The sequence below is a fragment of the Coffea arabica genome, chromosome 2c, assembly GCF_036785885.1.
Source record: "Coffea arabica cultivar ET-39 chromosome 2c, Coffea Arabica ET-39 HiFi, whole genome shotgun sequence".
Lineage (NCBI taxonomy): Eukaryota > Viridiplantae > Streptophyta > Magnoliopsida > Gentianales > Rubiaceae > Coffea > Coffea arabica.
Window position 1 is genome coordinate 62,207,274 of NC_092312.1, and position 21,076 is coordinate 62,228,349.

At 34.8% G+C, this 21,076-nt stretch overlaps 3 protein-coding genes and 1 non-coding gene across 4 annotated transcripts; all 4 read right to left on the reverse strand.

The window, feature by feature from the left end:
* Positions 1-102: 102 nt before the first annotated feature.
* LOC113723510 (uncharacterized protein At2g34160-like) lies at positions 103-3,212 on the reverse strand. The gene is made up of 5 exons (XM_027246567.2): positions 3,036-3,212; positions 1,840-1,888; positions 792-854; positions 621-685; positions 103-496 (listed from the first exon to the last, which is right to left on the reverse strand). Exons 1-5 carry the CDS (start codon positions 3,144-3,146, stop codon positions 398-400), a joined length of 387 nt encoding a protein of 128 aa, XP_027102368.1. The 5' UTR covers positions 3,147-3,212; the 3' UTR covers positions 103-397.
* A 3,233-nt stretch (positions 3,213-6,445) lies between these two features.
* Positions 6,446-7,837, reverse strand: LOC140035726 (uncharacterized). Its single transcript, XM_072077074.1, has 3 exons — positions 7,574-7,837; positions 7,400-7,481; positions 6,446-7,266 (listed from the first exon to the last, which is right to left on the reverse strand). Exons 1-3 carry the CDS (start codon positions 7,835-7,837, stop codon positions 6,446-6,448), a joined length of 1,167 nt encoding a protein of 388 aa, XP_071933175.1.
* Positions 7,838-10,233: 2,396 nt separating this feature from the next.
* Positions 10,234-11,990, reverse strand: LOC113724297 (protein TIFY 5A-like). Its single transcript, XM_072077295.1, has 3 exons — positions 11,770-11,990; positions 11,028-11,109; positions 10,234-10,698 (listed from the first exon to the last, which is right to left on the reverse strand). The coding sequence occupies exons 1-3, from the start codon at positions 11,850-11,852 to the stop codon at positions 10,501-10,503; spliced, it is 363 nt and encodes a 120-aa protein (XP_071933396.1). The 5' UTR covers positions 11,853-11,990; the 3' UTR covers positions 10,234-10,500.
* Positions 11,991-16,966: 4,976 nt separating this feature from the next.
* LOC113728298 (small nucleolar RNA R71) lies at positions 16,967-17,073 on the reverse strand. The gene has a single exon (XR_003458027.1). It is a non-coding gene; the product is annotated as a small nucleolar RNA R71 (small nucleolar RNA).
* Positions 17,074-21,076: the final 4,003 nt, after the last annotated feature.

A 21,076-nucleotide genomic window follows, 5' to 3' on the forward strand; every position in this document is an offset into this window, starting at 1 on the left:
AGACTTCCATAATGGTTAAAGGGCTCTGCTTAGAGAAATTAAGAGGAAACACTTTGTAAATTGACAGAACTGGAAATGAAATGAAAGTAACTAGTACTAGCAAACAGGAAAACTGTATTAATTTCCTGTTAACTATATCTATGTTTCTCCTCCATCTCGAGAAGATGCAATTGTTTGAAGGAAACTGCAACATATAACAACTCTAAGGAGGCAAAATACAGCTAACAGCCACATATTTTCCACACTAGCAGCTTTGATGATTGCGTTGCTGTGGCTTCCTCTCGTTAACAAAATCAATGGTAGCAGCAGCACAACTGGAAAAGCAGCATAACTCTTCCTCTTATACAAACTTTCTACGAGATACAATAAGCTACAACAGTTTACCACTCTGTTTTTCCTACTGATTCTCATCTGGAGTGCTGTTGCTTCCCTTTGCAGGTCCCTTGGCACTCATCAGTGCGTCAAACTTTTCCGTCTTTCCTAGCACAATCTCAATCTGAGAAGTCAAGGAAAAGATGATATGGGTCAGTATGGTTTCTGATGTTCTGCACAATGTATATTACCCTCTGGTATAGACATGGTCACAGTTCACATTAATATGAAAATGATGTTTTACTTACCCTGGCTTTCTGAACCATGCGACCTTTCGATTCATCTTTCATTCCAACTGTGGATGTCAAAACCTCTGTTCAAACTCATCATTAGGATGACTGTTCAGTAGAATGAAGATAGTAACAGATAGACTTTATTTTGAAAGAGAGATTCTTGAATCGTTGAGCAATTGAACTTACTCTTCTCCGTAGCCAATCCAGTATTCTTCAGAATCTCAGCAATTGTAACAACTGTGGTGATTGCTGCGATAATTTATGCGAAGATTAGCAAGAGTAAATTGTCCTTATAGTAAATAAGTGGCAGAACATGATACTCAACATGAGGGAAATTCAAACTAATTAAAGTATAGCTGGAAAATTAAAAAAACCAATCATTACAAATTAAAGAGATGCGGTATAATTAAATTTTTCTCCACTGGTTCTTCTCCAGCTTAAATGACTATAGTCAATAATCTTGCATTCTGTTTGTCGATTCAAAGTCTATAATCTTGCCTAATGTTGACAATGTCCTTGATTTGAACAAAATTATAAGATTTTTTTTTTTTTTTTTTTTTGACTTCATACCCTGACAAATTAAAAATTACTTGATGCATATGAAAGCCTGAAATATTTCCGAACCATGTTGGAGGTCAAGTTTTCTCTGTGCACAACAATCAGTTATGAATTCACCACAAGTAGAAATTGTGGTGACGATTTGAAAGCTCCAAATATTGTCATTACGATTCAAGAAACAGAAAAGGGGGCTTTTCATTTCGCAAACATCTGCAACAACGTAATGCTACCAAAAGCCTGGTGCAAGGACTCCACTTCAGGATATCAATACCTTAATAGGCGTTACTACACTTGTAAAATACCAGTGCGGAAGCATGTTTGCAAATTAGTGCAGGTACTGATTTTTAACTCATCAAAGTTAATATGTATTGTTATCAGTTCCCCATACAACACCACAGTAGCTGAGCAAACGCACTTGAGCAGTAGTAAAGCATCAAAACTAGATAGCAAAACTGCAGGTGTAGCCAGGCTCTGGCATGGCTTTTAGCTTATCATACACCATTTTCTTTTCTTTCTTTTGGGGGTCTTAGCTGGGGGCGTTCTGTGACCATGGAATCTAGTAGATTATTGTTGCCCCATCCTTATTTAGAATGTCATTATTGAGTTCTGATGAAGGAGTTGAATGAAATGCTTCAAGATTGAGAATATATATAAGTAAATGAGTTCTGGTGATTACCCATTCCCAAAGCAGAAAGTTCAACCTCATCGTGCTGCTGGATATACCTCTGCACCAAAGAACGAAGCTATCTGTTATAACTCACAGTTTGATACTGCATAACATCTAAAAATTAGAGTTTTCAAGTTCACTTCCTTTGAAGGTTTGGCTTTGTAACATTTGTCCCGTATAGAAGATTAACAGAAGGAAACACATTTCTGAACGAGCAGTTTCTTCTTATTGTAGGATCTTGTTCGTTAAAACTTATGAACCAAAGCAACAGACAAAACAGGAGCAAGCATCCTACATATACTTAACGTCATGTAGGAAATCTAGCCATCAGGATGTTAAGAATAATTGGAAGCCGCTTTATTGCCAGAAGAATTCTTTTTGAGGATGGTGTACAATTTTTGAGGATTATAAACAAATTGGAACAGATAATGTGTTTAGACTGAAAAAAACGAAAAAGCATCATGTTGTTTCAAGTTTTACTTAGAGAGCAGATCCTAGGACTAAAGCCAAACTTAGAATTTTAACTAAAATCAGCTCCTAACTGAAATTTCGTAAGACTAGAAAGTTTTCTCCAACCATAACTTTGAATATTCAGGATGTGGCAGTTATGCGGTAGGATCTACTCACTAGTGTCATCTGTTGCGTACAATTACGTGATCTTGATTGACGGATCAAACTTCAATATTTCAACTTCTATATTGGTAACTAGATGTCCATAAGTCAAACAATTGGAAGAACCCAACAGGATGAAGAAAACGGAAGCTAGCTGAAGCAAATCTATTCACCAAGTGGATTCTCTTCCACATGAACACAAGTCACGTTACTAGGGCTGATTTCTTGAAGAAATACTCAAGTCAATTCACGAAATAGAAAATGCAAGAGCCTCAAACTATCAGCCTCACATCATCAAACAACCCATGAAATGCTGTTAGATAAACATTGTTTTCTATTTGTACTTCTGTTCCTTTTTCTGTACACAAAAAGATATTAATGCACTATCCTACTTTTCTGAAGATACATTTGGCAGACGTTTTCTGATCTAATTCAGGCGCACTTCAGATTAATCTTACCAACCAACTCAAGGATATGACCCAAAAACAATAATAAAAAAGGAAAAAAAAAAAGACTTTACCAAGAAATAAGGGCAACAAGGTAAGAAACCTGCATGCAATAAAGAAATTGTGTAGTAAAAGATAGTGGCAAACCTTGGCAAGATTGACGTAAAAGAAGAGTGGTTTCTTAGTATTAGAAACCTGAATCCTATTCTTCCTTTGTTCCGGGGCTGGTCCATTTGTTGCAACAGCTTCCATTGTCATGTTTTTCTCAAAATTCAAGTTCCTGTTGAACCCACAAGCAGATTCACTCTTTGTCTCTATCTCTTATTTCAGTCTCTTTATCTCTATCTCTTATTCCAGTCTCTTTCTCTCTCTCTCTCTCTCTCTTTTTATTGTATCTAGTCAATATAGAGCGGGATAATGGGGACCTATACTAGCTCGAAAAACCTGTAAGGCCATTAAATTTCAAGGGAGAAAGCTCCATGCAAAGTGCTGTGGGAACCAATCAAATGGTACAAGGCCTTTGACTAAGCAAAAAAGCATCAAATTGGTTGTTAGATAAGGATAAAGTGATGGCTATTAGAAAGCCATGCAATAATAATGGCTGGGCACATTTGTTAGAAGGCTACGCCTAAATTAGGACCATGAAATTAAGATTGATTTTGTGAACTTCTGAAATTAGTAGGTGGAAGATTATTTTGAAGAAAGATTTTTAATTCAAAGAAGAAATAGTGTGCTATTAGCTAATCTTCTGGCACTTTTTCACTTTCATGCCGTAATTGTGTGAGCTTTTTTTAAGTTAATATTTCCACGTGTTAGATCAAATGAAACAAAATAAATAAAAAAGAAAATATAGTTAACCTATACAGAAAAAAAAAAAAGCTTTTGCTCTTAAAGTAATTGCATGATCAAAGGAAAACAAAAAGCAGATTTAATAGTGATGCTGCACTTGCCCAAAAAATTGTTAACTAAAGTTTCCTTAAGATAGAAATGTGCGGGAATAAAACATAAAAAATAAACAAACAACAAATGAAGAATTGGCTATAGACAAAGGAAGCATTGTTTTGCATTCCAAATCTCTTAAAATTTAATATAATTTTGTTGAAATAGTGAATTTAGACGTGTGCCATTTGATGGGACAAGACGTATTCAGAGATCTAGCTATCTAAAAATAAGTGTATAATACATAAAACAATCTTTAGAGATGTCCAACAATCTTTATAAAAGTCCATATGAACTATATCTCCATCAACCTTTATAAAAGCCCAACTAGAATTGTGTTTTTTTTTATGCATTGATTATGATATCAGTGTATAAAAAAGTTAGGAGGAGAATTCCACAATATCAGATCCAGCATCTTTCTGCTTAGTGCTCTACCAGTGCTTTTAATAATAAACACTCACTTATAAAATTGAAAGTATTACCAGTAAGGGTTTTGGATTCTAATTCCCCTACCCTCTCCCGTTTCTTAAACCCCACCCTCCCTTGTTAGAAAAACAAAAAAGAAAAAAGTGAGTGTTTATTATTTATATTTTGGTTTGAGAAGATAATCAAAGCAATTTTTAAAAAAATTCGGTGCAAGCGAAACAAACATTTGATTATAACCAAATTGATTAGATTGAGTGCCCAAATTTGACCATAACCAAATTGATTATATTGATTGCCCCAAGCCCCAACCATAAAACTTTTATAGTTCATTAAGTTTATTTGGAATAAAAAAAAAAAAAGGAAAGAGCTCTAGTGCAAAAGAAAGGAAACTAAGATACTGTTTGGATTGCTATTTTTTGAAATTTTTATAAATAAATAAATATATATATGTATATATATAATGTAACGATTTGATGTATGTGAGATAAAAAGATAATTAAGAAATGTATTCACGAAAAACATAAAATTTTTTATTAAAAAACTACAATCTAAACATGGCTTAGACGGAAATGATTTCCATAATTTCATGTTCATTATACACGGATGAAAAAAGAAAGGAATCGTCAATTTTAGGCTAAGTTTGGGAGTTTAGGATAGAAAAGAAAAGAAGGGAAAACTTAAGTTATGAGAGAAGAGAAGAGAAGGGATTGTTATGTTGTTTGGGAGTTTTGAGAATTAGTGGAATGATTTTGGATATGAAAGTCATTAAATATTTGTTCAAGACATTTTTAAGGATAAAATGGGTATTTTAAAAAACTTTCATAAGCTTCCTCCAACTTTCTCTCCATTTCTCTCCAATTTGGAAGGAAAAATTTTGCATACTATTCATCCTCTTAAATCATTCCATTTCTTTTCCTTTCTTTCCTACTAAAAACTAACAAATGAAAGAAAAGCTAACTTTCTCTTCTTTCCCTTTCTTTTCTGTCCGAATCCTCCACTCCCAAACGAAGCCTTAGAGTTAGTGATTTAAGTATTGCAAATAAAAAACCAAGTTTAAGGTAGAAATATATAGTGATTGTATTGAATAAAAGTTCACTAACTTTTTTTTATAATAAAATAAAAATTTTATTAATCATGAGATCAAATCTGCAAGAAGTGCAGAACTAATAAAAGATGGAGGAGAATTTCTTCATATACAAGAATCTAAAAGATTAACAGCATACTTAGCAAGGTTATGAGTAGGAATATTAATCGACCTAGAAATCTATGAAACTTCCCAACACATGAAATCTTGATATAAGACAATGGTATCCTCAATCAACAAACCACATGATGAATCGTCAGATTCCAAATGGTCCAACATTTTGATAACTTTTTGTGAATCTCCTTCCAAAATAATCTTATTGAAACCCAAACCATGTAGTAATTGAACAGCATGTTTGGCCGCAAACCATGTAATTCACTAAGTTTAACAAAGTAAAAAACAAGGACTTTGAGGATAATGTCAAATTATTTCATCAATCGTAGCTTATTTACCCACATGTCGACCTATTTTTGGATGACAGGCAACCTAAAACAAAACGATCTAGAATTAATCCCTCCTTTTACTTCCCAATTTCCTTTCGTTTCCCTCAACAAAAGTTAATCCAAAACAAAAACACTTCATCCCTCCATCCCCTTTCCTTTCCTTTTTCATCTTTCAAAGATGCAATGCCTTAAACATCGCGCTTCAAAAGAAAAAGAAAAAAAAAAAGAGTCCAAATCATTGGAGTTTGAGGAGAGTTACTTCATTGAGCACTCTTCACCCGTTCTCTTTATCTTTGCCTTTTAAACAACTACTTTTTTTTTTTTTTTGTAAGTGACAGGTTTTAAATTTAGAATCTTCTATTTACAATCCTCTCGTCTTACCACCAAACCCAAGCATTCCCCCTTTTGAACAGCCCATTAACATGTATCTGAAAATTTTTTTTTTGAATTAGTATTTTATTTATTTTAAGGAAATTTTGGCAGAGTTTCCCCTTATAAATGGACGAAACTCCCTGCCAACAAACCCAATTCAAGAAAAATTACATATGGCACTTGCTACATTCTAACTTATTCTCCAGCAGCAATAAATTCCTCTCAAGAGTACAACGTATATATTAAGTTACTTGGGTGGGGATGGAAGTTCTACTCCCAAGCAATAAGGTACCTTAGCACTTTCGAAGGGAGGGGAGACCAATCCTGTCCAGCCTAAAGGCCCCTCGAGATTGAGTAGGGAGTTCCGAGAACTGATGATAGGTTCTGGTACAGCCTTCTTCACAGCCAATGTTAGATAAGCCATCCGCGACTTTATTACTTTCTCGAAAACAATGGGAGATGCTAACAAAATGGGACGACAGCTGAAGGAGGGATCGGATTTCCGTGTCAATACTCCATGGGTAGCGAGTTGCTCGTTGCAGGACCTGAACGAGCACCAAAGAGTCCACTTCAAGTTGCACTCTCACATATCCACATGAAATGCACAAGTTAACCCCAAATAGAAGGGCCTTCACCTCAGCTTGGATACTAGTACAATGTCCCAGAAATGTGGAGAAAGCGAACAGGAGCCGCCCCTCACTATTACGCAACACGCCACCCCTTCCAGCCCGTCCAAGGTTGCCTCTAGAGCAGCCATCCGTGTTGAGTTTAAGATGACCCGGAATAGGCCTCACCCACTTCACCAACCTAAACAAATCCGGCTTCCGAAGAGAGACAAGAGAAGCATAAAAAGCGGGCCATGACGGGAAGGCCCAAGAATATCCCAGGAACTTCAGGTTGAAAAGATGCCGTATATCATCAAGAATAAACCCACAGATAGCGGTAGGACTGTGAACTTTGTCATCAAACCGCGCCTTGTTCCTAGCCTTCCAAATGTTCCAGCAAATCAGGGAAGGGATGATCCGATGGGCAAACTGTATGAATGCATTTTTACACGAGGAGAACCACCAACTGGACATGTGACCCCGTACAGAGGCACCCACATACAAGACCCCTGCAGGAGAGCCAAAAAATTTCCACACCACAATGGCTACCTCGCCCCCACAAAAAATATGATCGAGAGTCTCAACCGTAGCCTCAGTACAACAAAAGCACTTTGAGGGGCCATATATACCAAATTTACATACCGTAAAGTCCAATGGCAGTCAGTTTCGCAATAGTCGAAGCATGAAGAAGGAGATTTTCAGCGGAATAAGGTGGTACCACACCCTAGAGAAGATAAAAGACCGCGGCATATGATCACGCACCAACTCGAATGCCGTGTTTAGTGTGAAGATCCTAGACTGAGAGGGTGTCCAAACCATAGCGTCCTTGTCGTCCTCCTCAATCCTCGGGAGAGCAAACCGGGTAATCTCGGCTACTATGTCAACAAGCACCCACACCGACAGCAGTCGAGAATTCCAACCGCCACTTATAAAGAAATCTGAGACCCTGTGATCCGATACACTTCCTAACCGTGAGGACAAAGACCCAGAACCTAGCCAGTTATCGAACCAGAAATGTGAGTTCCCAGAGCGAATAACAAAAGTGATATGTCGCTCAGCCAGATCCCGCACCTGGAGCATCCTACGCCACGCGTTTGAAGCCCCCACTGAGGCCTAGGGCTGTCAACGACCCGGACCCGGACCGGATCCGTCAAATTTATCCAGGTATGGGTAGGGATTTAGTTCCATTATCTGGACCCGGATCCGAATCCGTTTTGTCAAACAAAAAAAGAGTCGGATACGAAATATAGTATTCCGACCCGTATTGGACCCGGATCCGAATATAAATGGATTAATAATTTAAAATATATATATTTATTAATATAATTTGATTAGGATGATATATTTGAGTAATCAATATAATTGGACCCGGATCCTAATCAATATAATTTGATTAAGGTGATGTATTTGAGTAAGGTTAGTTTGATTTTTTTTTGTATTAGTTAGAAATTAATTTATAAATATATGTTTTTTTCTCATTTTTGTTAGGAATTATAAATTTTGTTAGTTTTTTTCGAGTATTCCCGGATCCGGATCCAGAACATAAAGTAAAAGACCCGTTGGGTAAACGGGTCGGATCCGGATCCAATATAGTGTACCGGGTCCAGGTCTGGAATAATGAATTCTGGCCCGAACCCGGCCCGTTGACAGGCCTACTGAGGCCCCCACCATACCTGGATGCGCATGAGCAACATATTTAGCCATCATGAAGTTAGCCCAAAGGGTCGAATTCTGTCAAAATCTCCACCATAGCTTCACAAAAAAAGCCTTAAGAACATCAGTCATGGAGCGTAACCCCACCCCACCCTACCCTCCTCCTTGGCAGCACAAAGTATCTGAGAATTAATTACAAACTACCCTTTGGAAAAGTTCTTAGTCGGGTAGGTTTAGCCCAACTTTTAAACCTTTCAGCATTACCATTATGCTAAATTAACGCCAGAACCCCCAAGTGGAATCTGATATTTGTCATGTACGATATCAATGTTGCAACAAAAGAATAAATCACCCGAATTATATAAATGATCAACAAACCGTTGCCTTTATGAAAGGCATACTAGTCCTCCTTTTGTAAATTGCAATCACATTTCAAATTCTATGATTCATTTTTTGACTACTTGATCTTTTGGTATATTAAATCAAGCTTGATATTTTAGAACATTCTATGTTAGTATTCAGTTGTTTTTGGTGGAGCCAAGTCTTTAGTAGTTTTCTGATTTAGTAGTTTGACTATTATTCTAGGTTATTTTTTCAATTTTTCCTTGTTTTACAAGTCATGTCGACTATAATTAGGGTGTCTAGTTATTGTGTTTAACTAAGAAGAGTAAGCAGATGAAAGTCTTGTTCTTATTGATTAATATTATATTATTGATTTTACTCTAAATTAGCTTCCCTACATATGTTTATGTGTCAAAGCCTTGGGTTGGTGCCTGCCTGGAGTGTTCGGCTGATCGAGTAAAAACCACGAGATTTGACCTTGGAGTAGTTAGTGACGAATGGAGCGTAAAATTGGTCCAAAATTGTCAAATTGATTGTAGATATGGGAATGGAGATTGGAGAAGAATTTCCTCAATTATAGTTATCAAGATTACAAAGTGATGAATCTTTTTGAGACATTATCCAAGAAAGTCAATGAATTGACATCAAATTATATCAATAAAACTATCTATCCAAGTGCGTAGATCATTATAACATTCGAAAATAGAATAAGCGACAAGATGAATCTATCCAAGTGCATGAAATATTACAAAAACAAAAGTTTTTGAAAATGAAGAACTAGTACAAAGTGATACTGGTAGAGTATGCAAGGGATATTATTATTCATAATTGTATTGGACCTGATTCAACAGAGGCAATATTGACATATTTACTCAAGCCTGATATTTTAGAAGTTCCTATATCAATATTTAGCAATTTGGTTAAGTCAATTTTTTAGTAATTTTTTGATTTAGTAGTTGAAGGATTATTTTATGTTATTTGTTGTGATGATTCTTCCTTGTTTATCAAGTCATGTTGACGATGCCTAGATTGTCTAGTTATTGTGTTTAGTAGAGAAGGGTGAGCCTGTAAGAATCTTGTTCTTCTCAATTAATAATATTTATTTCTTTTCTCCTATACATATTTTTTATGCATAACTTAGCCTCTGTTATGTTTTTGTTATATATATATTTTGAATGAACTAAATTATTCTCCCCACCCCTCTAATTTGTTGGGCTCTATATGGTCGATTACCTAAAACAAGTATTTATATGCCTAGACGGTTGGTTTATTCGGTCAGGCAAATTAGAAGATCAAAGTGAAAAGCATACATGTTTCAGCAGGGCATAATGAACCTCAAATCTATGGGAAACATTTTGGGCTTAGAGATGGATTGTGTCGTTTCCTATTTGATCTCAGTTCCACTTCTTAATAACATGCAAGTATATTCTTTAATAGGATAATATAAAGTAAAAAGAACTACAAATAGAATATACAAAAGATTGTTAAATAACATTTTATTCCAGTAAGTGGAATAGGACTGAATTATGTCTGGATGATGTGCCTCCATGCTTGTAAACACATTTTCTTGCGTGCAATCGTGGAGTGTAAAAATCCCAACTCCCACAGAACCCTCTTGTCTGCCTTCTCTAAATTCTCCCAACAAAGAGCTTCTTGGATCCAAATCATAACTATTAAGTACTAGGAAGGAGGTGTACATCATCCTTCTCCACTATATCCTCCATTTTATTTAATTATGCTCCACAATTTCAAAGGAATTTGTGCTTGTAAGGAGTAGCTGATTGAATTCTGTCTTTTCTCTTCTGGAGAAACCTCTGGAGCGATTTCCTTAATGACAAGCCTGAAGAACTGTGTAACTGAACTTTCATGATGGATGGTACTGCACCTGTGAAGCTAGACAATTTATCGTCCACTTCTCTTCTTGCAAGCCAAAGGATGATTATTGCCTATACCGAAAAATAAAGCAGCTAGTCCATTATAGAAAAATTGGCATTCTAGTGTCAATTTAACATTGTCTCACTTGTTAACAAACAAAGCAAGTACATCGATTAATCTTTGTTACATTTACAAGGTAAAGATTCTCCACTCTTAGGTTGCATTACATGTGCAAAAAGTGAATTTCAAAATTGAATAGAGGCCAGTTAAGTTTCTAGCTTCCAGAACTACCAGCATAAAAGAATCTTTGTTTTGTCAATGTCAGAAATGTTGCCATGACATGGAATTACAATATGATAGAAGATCAGAAGGGAAAAAAGCACATAAATGATGTCTTTACCTGAAGTTCAGTTGCATCACAAATGCAGACGGATCGCATGTTGTGTAATACTGTGATCTGGTCTCTTCTTGATGAGCAAGCCCTGCAGAAAGAAAACCTAGCCATGCATTGATGCGAATGTGACAATGTAGGAAAATTGAATCCTTTCTAGTTAAGAACATGATGCAGAACTCAAGAACTTTTAGGCCCCTTTCAAAAGAAAAATCGCAAAACCATTTTTGCAAGGCAGACTTCTGATTTCTTAATTAGTACGTTGTTCTCAGCATGATGATAATTAAAAAACGAAAACAAAAAAAAAAAATTCCCCCATCATCCAAGTTGGCCTAGTTTGCTTGTGAAAATTGTACTTTAATAGTTAAGTCTCAGAGATAAACATGCAAGCATCTAGCTAAGTAGAAATCTTCACCTGCATTATAAATTGAAAAGAATATTTTAAAGTCAGAATCTCACAGTTTAATTGATTACAACAACAATTGATGTCAGAAGCATTGTACTCTTCTAAATTAGACTGGCTAGAACATCAAAATTCTCTAGTCCTTGACATACTACCTGTGACATTCCCCCCCCCCCCCAAAAAAAAAAGGTTTTGTATCAACACTTAATCAAGCCTTTGTTTATTATCTTAATTAATCATGCACAAAAACCTTAAAATCCTTGGCTCGTAAATTCATATACATATCGAAGAAAGCACGTTTAGAACATAGAACCAAGTAAAAAATAGAGTTAGAAATGACAAACTTACTCAGATTGGCTGTGGAAATCCGTGGATTCAGAGGAAGCTGAGGCTGGGGAAAGTGGGAGTTCGAGAGTGCACTTTCTCATCATTCTTCTCTTTAATACTCTCTTCCAAAAATTTTTCTATCTCCTGATGCAATAATCATATCTAGGGAGTATTGGGAGGCTTAAGCTTCATTTCACTTTGATGTAATGAAGGCAAGAAAAGTAACAAAAAGGAATGAAACAGCCAAAGAAGTCAGAGAAAGCAATAGCTGAACAAGTCGACGGAGACCAGGAAAAATCTCAGCTGTTTTATAGGAGTCCAGCAAGAAAGTGTACTAGAAGACGTGAATAACTTGACAGAAACAAGAATATTAGTGTGCCCAATATAATAGGGCATGTGGAACATGTGTTTTACGCGTGCAAAAATACCTCTGATGTTTCTCTCAACCTTTTTTCCATTACATCAACCCCACCCCAAGAAAAATCCCTAGTCCCACTTCCAACTTACCCCCTGTCTGGCACCCTTTTTTCTTGGTTGACCTATTAAGCATTTATAAAAGCTTTAGTGGCCACATTCTTTTCTTATTTCTGGATATGTGTTTCCTAAAATGAAAATTTCGTTTCTGTCAAGATAGATAGGTTCTCTTGATTAGTTTCGCCTACTTTGGTGGAAGAAACAAGTGATTCCATCGTGGGAAAAAAAAAAAGTAACGTCTAGATATGCATGTATGTATATGTTGTAATAGTGAGAGGAAAAATATTTTTTAAGACAACAAATTTATTCTGTTTCACACAATAAGAGCACCTTTAACAAGACTAAATTGTCCAATAGCTAATGTTGACTTAATAAATTAGTATTTGGAGTTCTAGATCTTCCAAGTCGTTATGAATAACAAGAAGTGTATATCGTGAAAAGAAGTTATGAATAGAACTTAGAGACTAATCCCTAAACGTTAAAAACAAGAAGCAGAAAAGATTTTTACTAAAGATTGTTTGAGATGATTCATTGTTAGGATGGCCCAATGTTTCTTATTTTTAAAATGTACTAGTTGAGCTAGTAACACTATACTTTGTTTTACAAAGTGTAAAAAGGTCACTAGGCTGTGTCCAAAAGTTATATATCAGTTTCAGTATGCACAACTTCCATATTGTTGTTTACTGTGTGAACTAATTTTGGTCATAGAAAAAAATTCTAAGTGATAATTGTTCGTGGCTCTATCCCATAAATGAATTTAGAATCTTTTTTGGTTTGATACCACTTTTTTTTAATTGATGAAATTTAAAACAAAACGCTTGCCAATTAATTGAGTTTAAGGGATCCCCTCCCCCGTGTGTGTGTGTATATATATATATATCAACTTCATGCTACATAACAAATATATTACCATCACTTTTATTCTAATAATACAGTCACCTTAAAATGATGGATCGGATTTTATTCTATTTTTAGAAAGGCACATTGATTTGGTTTTTCAAGTGCAAATAGCATTATGCAATTTGATTTGGTTCATATATAATTATCCAATTGGCAATCATTAAGAAAAAAAAATTCAAGTGTTAATTTTTTGAAAAGTGTAAATAATTTGAAAAAGTGTATAGACACAAGAAAAAATAGATGTAGATGTGTACATTCAAATAATCAGTTGTAATTAGTTTAGGAGTACTTGCAAGTACATATTAGACACGCGTTAAAAAAGTACTTCAAATGTTTAACTTCAAATGTATTATACCAATCAAATTCAGAGTAGTATCCATTTTACTTTCAAAAGATGAAATCACAAGAGAGGAGAAACGAATGTCTATATCAGCCGCAAATTTACACCAGAAGCGTGAAAACTACGCTCTTCTCTTTTGGGCTAATGTAGTTTGAACATTTCCACACATAAAGAGGCAATGCTCCCATTTTTGGTTCTTGAACTGTTCTTAATTGCTTCAAGCAGTGGAAAAGTACGCAATGTATTTGATGGTATTTGAAATCATTTCAACTTTTTTAATGTCATATAGGTTTCATTGGTGTATGAGAGGATGCAAAATTTAGGCCCTCCCTAACATTTATCTTGACCGTGATGAAAACTTCTGGTGCTTGGATGGTATTAAAAACTACAAAATAAAAATTAAAAAACCTGAAATATTGGCAGGTATTCTGGTAATCGGAAGGAAGTTTAGCAGTTTTACAAAAGGATAGTAAATAAAATTATTAAGCAATTTTTTTTTAAAAAAAAATTTGTACCAATATCTGATCCGAATCAAATTTAACTAGTCATAGGAAAATACTAGCTTCCAATAAGCTGAAACATTTATCCTCAATCTATTACTACATAACAATATCACTCAGATATTTAATACAATATCTCTTGTTGCATCTTTGCAGGCTTGCGAAATTTAAGATGTACCAATTTTTGTTCTCATATCTAAAATGGTTGCTTGCATTTTGACCCCTCAACTATTTCAAAAAAATCACACTTTGTGCCCTTAAACTTTCAATTTTTATAATTTATTAACTTCAACTTCTAATTCTGTATTGACTGTAACAAATTAAAATCTGACAAGAAGTAGATTTCATTTGATGGGTGATTGGTACAAAGACCCTTCTCAACCCTTGTTCTTATTTAATGGTAAAATGCCACTTTTTTTGTCAAAAAAAATGCCAAATTGCACACATTTAATTGTAAATTGCACCCTTCTCAACTCTTATTCTTGTATGTTAGAGAGAGGGACATGGGGTGAAAAGTGTGAAATGGAATAAATGAGGGGTGCAAAGTGAAAACTTTGGTAGCTCTTTCATTGAGATCATTAGCAGAGGGCGCGGGGCATGTGAACTTTGACTCTGATTTATACACATTCACATGGCACGTGCAGGCAATATTGGGCAAAACAATGACCACTCCATGTGCCATGCACAAGGGACCTTTTGTTAAAATGGATGGATTGGAAGTGACGTTTCTGTTGAGATGATTGGATTTAAATCCCACAGCATATATCAGCATTCAGCTCACCATTACAACTGCCATCTAATTGAATTAAAACGGGTATTGTAATCAAGAAAAATGTGATTTTTCCCTTTGTGGAAAGTTAGATATGCTTTTGCTTTAAAGACATTTCAACTTATTTTGTCAACCACATTATAAATGTCACAAACAAATCACGCAAACTTGTAATTGCCACTAGTTGGATCTTATGCTGGCAAGTCTAGCTTCATGCATAACACCAAAGGAAAAATTATGAGAGTGAGATTGCATTTAATAAAACTGAAATTTGAAATTTGAAAATGTTAAATTTTTGAGTTGTTAAGTATTGAAATCTTAATGCATATTTTGCATTAACTAATAAGTCAACAGTTTCTCTCTTATTTTTTAGAGTAAAATTTGCTTGTTGATAAGGCATAAATTATACTATCTTTACATGTATAAGTTGCTAGTTAATTATGATATTTGAACTCTAATTTAAATAGAAACTACTTAATTTTATTCTTATATTATTCTGATAGGTAGGGAGCTCAATTGGAGAGAAAATGAACCAATTTGGCAAGGGTAATCGCGCAAAAGAGCAATAACACACGACAAGCAAAATCGGAACGAAAAGCAAACAGGGGCTGTTGAGTTACATAGGATCCATGGGCGGATCCATATCCGGCATCGGACATTGAAAGGGACATTACACCAGCCTTCTTCGGATTCTAATATTTTGGGAGCTTCGAAACAATTTAAGGGCCGAACTTCATTGGAAAACATGCTAAAACTCATTTTTTGGTTGCTTTTCAAGACCTAATCCTACCATACTTGGATGACAACTTTAGGAAGCTATAAATTGGAGTACTTTAGATTGTTTTAGGAGGAAAAAATGCTAGGTTAAGGTTTAGTTCATCCTTTTTACATGTTTTTCTTTAGAGATCAAGAAGAAGAGGTGGAAGAATCATGAAGCAATCAATATGGGGATTGATGCTGGACAAACTAAGACGTTTTCTTTACTTTATTCTCCAATATTGTAGCTATTTCTTGAATTCTTTGTTTTAATTATGAATATATTGAACTAGTTCCATTCTAGGGTTTGGGTTCTATGAAAAAGATCGGATTATTTAATCTAATTAATTTCTTGACTTTTACCTTAATTTGTCTATTTTGTTTTAATTATATGATTTTGATTGGCCACCATATACACGCTCTTAGGGTTTATATTGAACTAAGAAAGGATATACAACTATGCACTAATTAGATAAACATATTCAGCCGAATTACGAGAGTAACATAATTATGTCACCTAAGATCTTAAAAGATTTAATCAAATACTTATGATCTCGATATAGGTGTGAGATTTTATTAAGCACAACTTAAATGTGTCGAGAGATAATTTAAGGTACTTGCGTGTGATACGTTCTTGACTTGTTAAGAAAAAAACTAAATAATTAACTCAAACTCTGGATCAATATCTAATATCCTAATCCTTTGTCAATTGTTTTCTCAATCCTATTTTGTTCAATTTGACTATTTATTTTATTTCTTAGTTAGTTATTAAATCTCTTGAACTTGAATATTTATTAATCTTCACAGTAATTAAAATAGGAAAATTAACCCATTCCTAAGGGTTCAATCCATGAAATACTCCAAGTGATTTATTACTACGATTGACCCTGTGCGCTTGTAAGAAATTGTCCGTCAAGTTTTTGGCACTATTGCCAAGGACAACGCTTAATTTTTTTTTTTTTTTTTTTTTGCTTATGATTTGTATCTATACTTGATTTTTTTTACTTAAATTTTATTTGTTATCTTGTAGGCACTAATCACCTTGGAGTTCAGCAAGTTGGGACTTCATTTAAGGATGGTAGAAAAGAATTGGAATGATCAAAGGCATGTGATACTGCCAACTATCTACCTATAAGAGTTCATTTGTGGGGCATCCAATGCCTAATAATCACAGCATCTCTTCAATGTATTCGATTGAGTGATAGGGCTAGAAATTATGAGTTAAAACCATTCATTTTACCATATGGTCTTTCTAATGATGATCCTCCCTCTTTCATTCGTGAGTTTTATTTGGTGGTACAATGTTTTCCGTCTCATGGAATTACAAAAGACTATCTTTGTATGAGGTGTTTTTCATTTTCTCTCAAGGATCATGCAAAATCATGGTAGTTAAATTTGCCAAAGGGATCTTTCAGAATATGGGAAGATATTTATAATATCTTTATGATGATAAAGTACTATTCACCTCAGAAAACGCTTGATTTGAGAAACAAGATTTATACATTCTCTCAAGTGGAAGGCAAGCCAATTCATGAAGCTTGGGAATGGTTCAAGTTGTTACTTGCTCAATGTTCTCATCATCAGTATTCCTTGGCATCACAAGTACAATTCTTTTATGATGGCTTGACATTTACAACCCAAAATATGGTGGATTTCATAGCTGGAGGATATATTAGAGACAAGGCCCTAGAAGAATTAGTTGCAGTATATAAGTAGCTCTTTAGTAATTCACAACAAAAAGTAGATTAGTGTAGAAGAGTAGTTGTTCGTGAGAAGAACACGTTGTCGGAGTTGGGTTTACAAGTTGCTAAATTGAGCCGCCAGGTGCAGGTGTTATCCAATTGTATAGCTCAACCACAAGACCCATATTCATATTGTAATATGCATGGTCCAGTTGTTTCTTCTAATTACAATAGAGCACCACCAACTATGGCTGAAGAAGAAAACTTTACAAGAGCTTATGGTGTCTAGCAAAGGGATGCCTTTGACATATATAGTTCAGGGTGGGCAAATCACCCTAATTTCTCATGGAAGGATCCTGGAGTTGGACTTGCTAAACCACCAGAGTTTTTAAATCAGCAACAAGAGCTTCAATGTCAACCCCAACCTCCCTAAGAAAGAAATCCTAGTGTGAAGAAGATGACACTTCAATATATGCAGAAGATAGAGTAAAGGATGGACCATTTTGATAGTTTAGCTCAATCTCAACAAGCATCAATTCAAAATCTTGAAAAGCAAGTGGGTCAATTGACAAAGGTGATAACTGAGAGAAAATTGGAAAGAATACCACACAACACAGAGATAGACCGTATGGAGTCTACTATGGCATTATTCCTTTGTTTAGAATAAGTGGTGGATGATCCAAAAAATGAGCAAAAAAAGTATACCCAAGGAGAACGATGAAATAGATGACAAGATTGATAAGGCTCAAGAGAAGATACATGGTTTGGGCAAGGAGGTTCTAGTTGAACATCAATATATTAAGATGCCCAATGTTAAAACTTATGTGGCACCCATTACTTTTTCTTAATAGTTAAAGAGTCGTTATCAAGGGTTCTTGGAGAAGTTACAAAAGCTACACGGGGATATTCCAATTGTTAAAACTATTGCCAATATGCCCTCTTATGCTAAATTTTTTAAGGAGATCATGTTTAAAAAAAGGAAGTTGAAGGCATCTGCAAGAGTTCTGGTTATTGAAGAATGGAGTGCAGTACTTTAAAATCATGTTCCAATCAAGATGAAGGATCCAAGGAGTTTATTATTTGCAGAATATTTTAGTTGAAAGGTGCATGTGCGACCTTAGTTCTCGTGTTAATTTAATACTTTTATCTTTTTTTTTAGGAAATTAAAGTTTGCTGAACTTGTATACACAACAGTGATTTTATAACCGATGATAGGTTGCAATTTGTTAAAAAATTTATGATTAATTTCCCCTTTATTCTATCCAAATATTATTTTAATTGTTGGATTCTACTTATATTTGGTATTTGGTATTAATTGTAGGGAAGTTGAGCAAAAAGTGATAAAAGTGGTGATTTCCCAGCAATTGCCATTGAGTACAGATGATTCGGGATTTGCGTGTGGAAGTTTCCTAATTTGAGTCAAATACTGAAGAGCCTCTGGTGGAAGATTTGGAAATTATTTTTATTAGTTATAGGAAATAATTAGGAAACATGAGACATTATATTTTGTAGTTTCTTTCTTTTAATTAGAAAATACGTTCTATTAGTAGTAGATGATATCAAGTAGGAAAGGGAGAACAGGAAACACCGGATTCCGTTTGATTAGTACCTCAGCTAGGCGCAAAACGAGGGGGTGACTCTTTGCACAAAAAAAAGAAACAAAGCAGCCGCTTGGCTTTTCTTTCTTGATTATTCTCCTTTGTCAAATGCTAGTACAAATGGTTTCAATGAATTCGTGTGGTTTCTTCTCAATGATGCAAGGCTAATTTACTTTTCTAATCGAGGAATAACAAGAATTTGATTCAATTACATCTATGAGATCTAATTATTTTATTAATTTCTTTTATTTGTTAGTATTTATATGTTTTCTAGTTTAACTTCTCATAGTTGTTAGTTCCTTTGATATCAAAGGCGCTTGATATTTAATTCAACCTAACGAACTATTGCAAGTTAGGACAGTTAAATCTATAATTGTTTAATTGTCCTAAATTAATGGCGACTAATGTGATTGGTTTCATGTTAGGGAGATATATGATCTAATTTAAATAAACCCTGATAATGTGTTTATTGATTAGTATAGGGCTTTTCTAGTTTCTAATGCAATCAAAAAATTAAATTCTACAGGTGTACCTAAAATTATTTTTTGGTTAGGAAAGTAGTAAACTGACCTATCTTAACTATCGAAACACAAAGAAAGAGTTGGTTGTCATCGCTTATTTCGTAACTATAACCTACTTATTAATGAATAAATGAAATAATTCTTACATCAATGAACAGTTGTATGAACCACTTCCGGAGTTATTTCCTTGGTTAGAGCTTGTTTATCCTTGATTTGAATTTACTTTGCTTAGTTTAATTATTTTTAGTTCACTTAGTTACGTATTTTTAATTTCAATCTTCCAAACTCCCCCAATTAAAATTTTCACTTGAGAAGAAACAAATTTTTCCCTAATCCCTGTAGAGACAACCCTACTTAACACTATAATCGAACAAATATTCTTGTGAGTAGGGTTTTATTATTGCATAAACCCGACACTTGTCAATTTTTAGCGACGTTGGCAGGGATTGGCGTTAAAAAATTTGTTCCTTTTTCTTAGTTTTTTTTATTTTATTTTCTGCTATTTTTGCTAGTTTATGCATCGTTCTTCTCGTATAGGTGGTTTAATTTTTATCCCGAGATTGAGAAGATAGTGAGTAGGCTACGAAGAGAGACCAGAATACGGAAGAGAGAATAGTCATCTATTGCATCTCCAAGGCTTGTAGGAGTTAAATCAAGATTGTTATATTGTTGGTATTGGTTTCCTAGTCGGTTGTGGTTTTTAAGTCCATGTACAATTGTATTTCGGAAGCTAAGTTTTAGGAGACTAAGTAATCTATATATACCACTACTAGTAGCCTCTTTCGGTGTACCGTGAGTTGAGAAGAATAAGATACATTGGTGCCTCCTAGAGCTTTGCTTGTTTCCGCCTCTTGTCCTTGCTTTTTCCTTCGGTTATCGTTTCCGCTGCAATACCTATTTCTTTGACTTTGAGTTTTGTCTTGAATTGTTTTATCCTGTGGGTTCTATTCCTACAAAGTGGCATCAGAGCTTTGCTTGAGATCTTGAGAAATTAAAATATGGATCCAAATTATTTGCACAGTTGTCATGTTTTTATCTTCGATGGTAAAAACGATTTCGAGGTTTGGAGGTCAATGATGAAGAATTTTTTCCAAAATATTGGAGTTTGGAATATTGTTGAAACAAGATACACGGAACCGGTAGAAGGTATAGAATTATCAAGCGATGCAGTTAAAGAATTAGAGAAAAATAGATAGTTGGATTGCAAGGCAATGTACTATCTCAACATTTAGATCCAGTTGCATATTGCCAAAAATTTATACATGCAAAGTCGGCAAAAGAGGCTTGGACAATTTTAGTGAACTCAAATCGAGGTGCCGCTAACGTGAGAAAAATCAGATTGCAAGAACTTATGAGACAATTTGAGTTGGCCCAGATGAAATCCACGAAGTCAGTTAAAGATTTATTGGTACAATTAAAGAAATTGTCAATGATATGGAGTCCAATGGTGAGAATTTGGAAGAAGTTAGAGTTGTTGAAAAAGTCTGAGATCTTTAACTGCCAAATTTCACACCAAGAAGACGGTTCTTGAAGCCACAAAGGACCTTGACAATTTGTCACTTGCTGAATTGGAAGGTGAATTGCTGACGTATGAGATGTCCCTGAATCAGCAGCCATCGAATATAGTAGAGGAGGTCTTACAAGCCAAGATGGATCCACTAAAAGGAAAAAAGGAGGTGAATCGTATGGACACAAATCAAAGGGACTAGAACTTCAGAGGTAGAGGATGTGGAGGCAGAGGTAACTTTCCTGGTCATGGAAAACGTAATTATTCTTACAATACCAGAA

Coding starts and splice junctions, on each gene's coding strand:
- LOC140035726 (XM_072077074.1), bottom strand. CDS start 7,837: ATGCTCCAGGTGCGGGATCTGGCTGAGCGACATATCACTTTTGTTATT. Junction 7,482..7,573: donor AGGACGACAAGGACGCTATG/GTTTGGACACCC, acceptor TATCTTCTCTAG/GGTGTGGTACCACCTTATTC. Junction 7,267..7,399: donor GACTGCCATTGGACTTTACG/GTATGTAAATTT, acceptor GCTCTCCTGCAG/GGGTCTTGTATGTGGGTGCC.
- LOC113724297 (XM_072077295.1), bottom strand. CDS start 11,852: ATGATGAGAAAGTGCACTCTCGAACTCCCACTTTCCCCAGCCTCAGCT. Junction 11,110..11,769: donor GATTTCCACAGCCAATCTGA/GTAAGTTTGTCA, acceptor TTCTTTCTGCAG/GGCTTGCTCATCAAGAAGAG. Junction 10,699..11,027: donor GTGATGCAACTGAACTTCAG/GTAAAGACATCA, acceptor TTTTCGGTATAG/GCAATAATCATCCTTTGGCT.
- LOC113723510 (XM_027246567.2), bottom strand. CDS start 3,146: ATGACAATGGAAGCTGTTGCAACAAATGGACCAGCCCCGGAACAAAGG. Junction 1,889..3,035: donor TTTACGTCAATCTTGCCAAG/GTTTGCCACTAT, acceptor TCTTTGGTGCAG/AGGTATATCCAGCAGCACGA. Junction 497..620: donor GCATGGTTCAGAAAGCCAGG/GTAAGTAAAACA, acceptor TTGACTTCTCAG/ATTGAGATTGTGCTAGGAAA.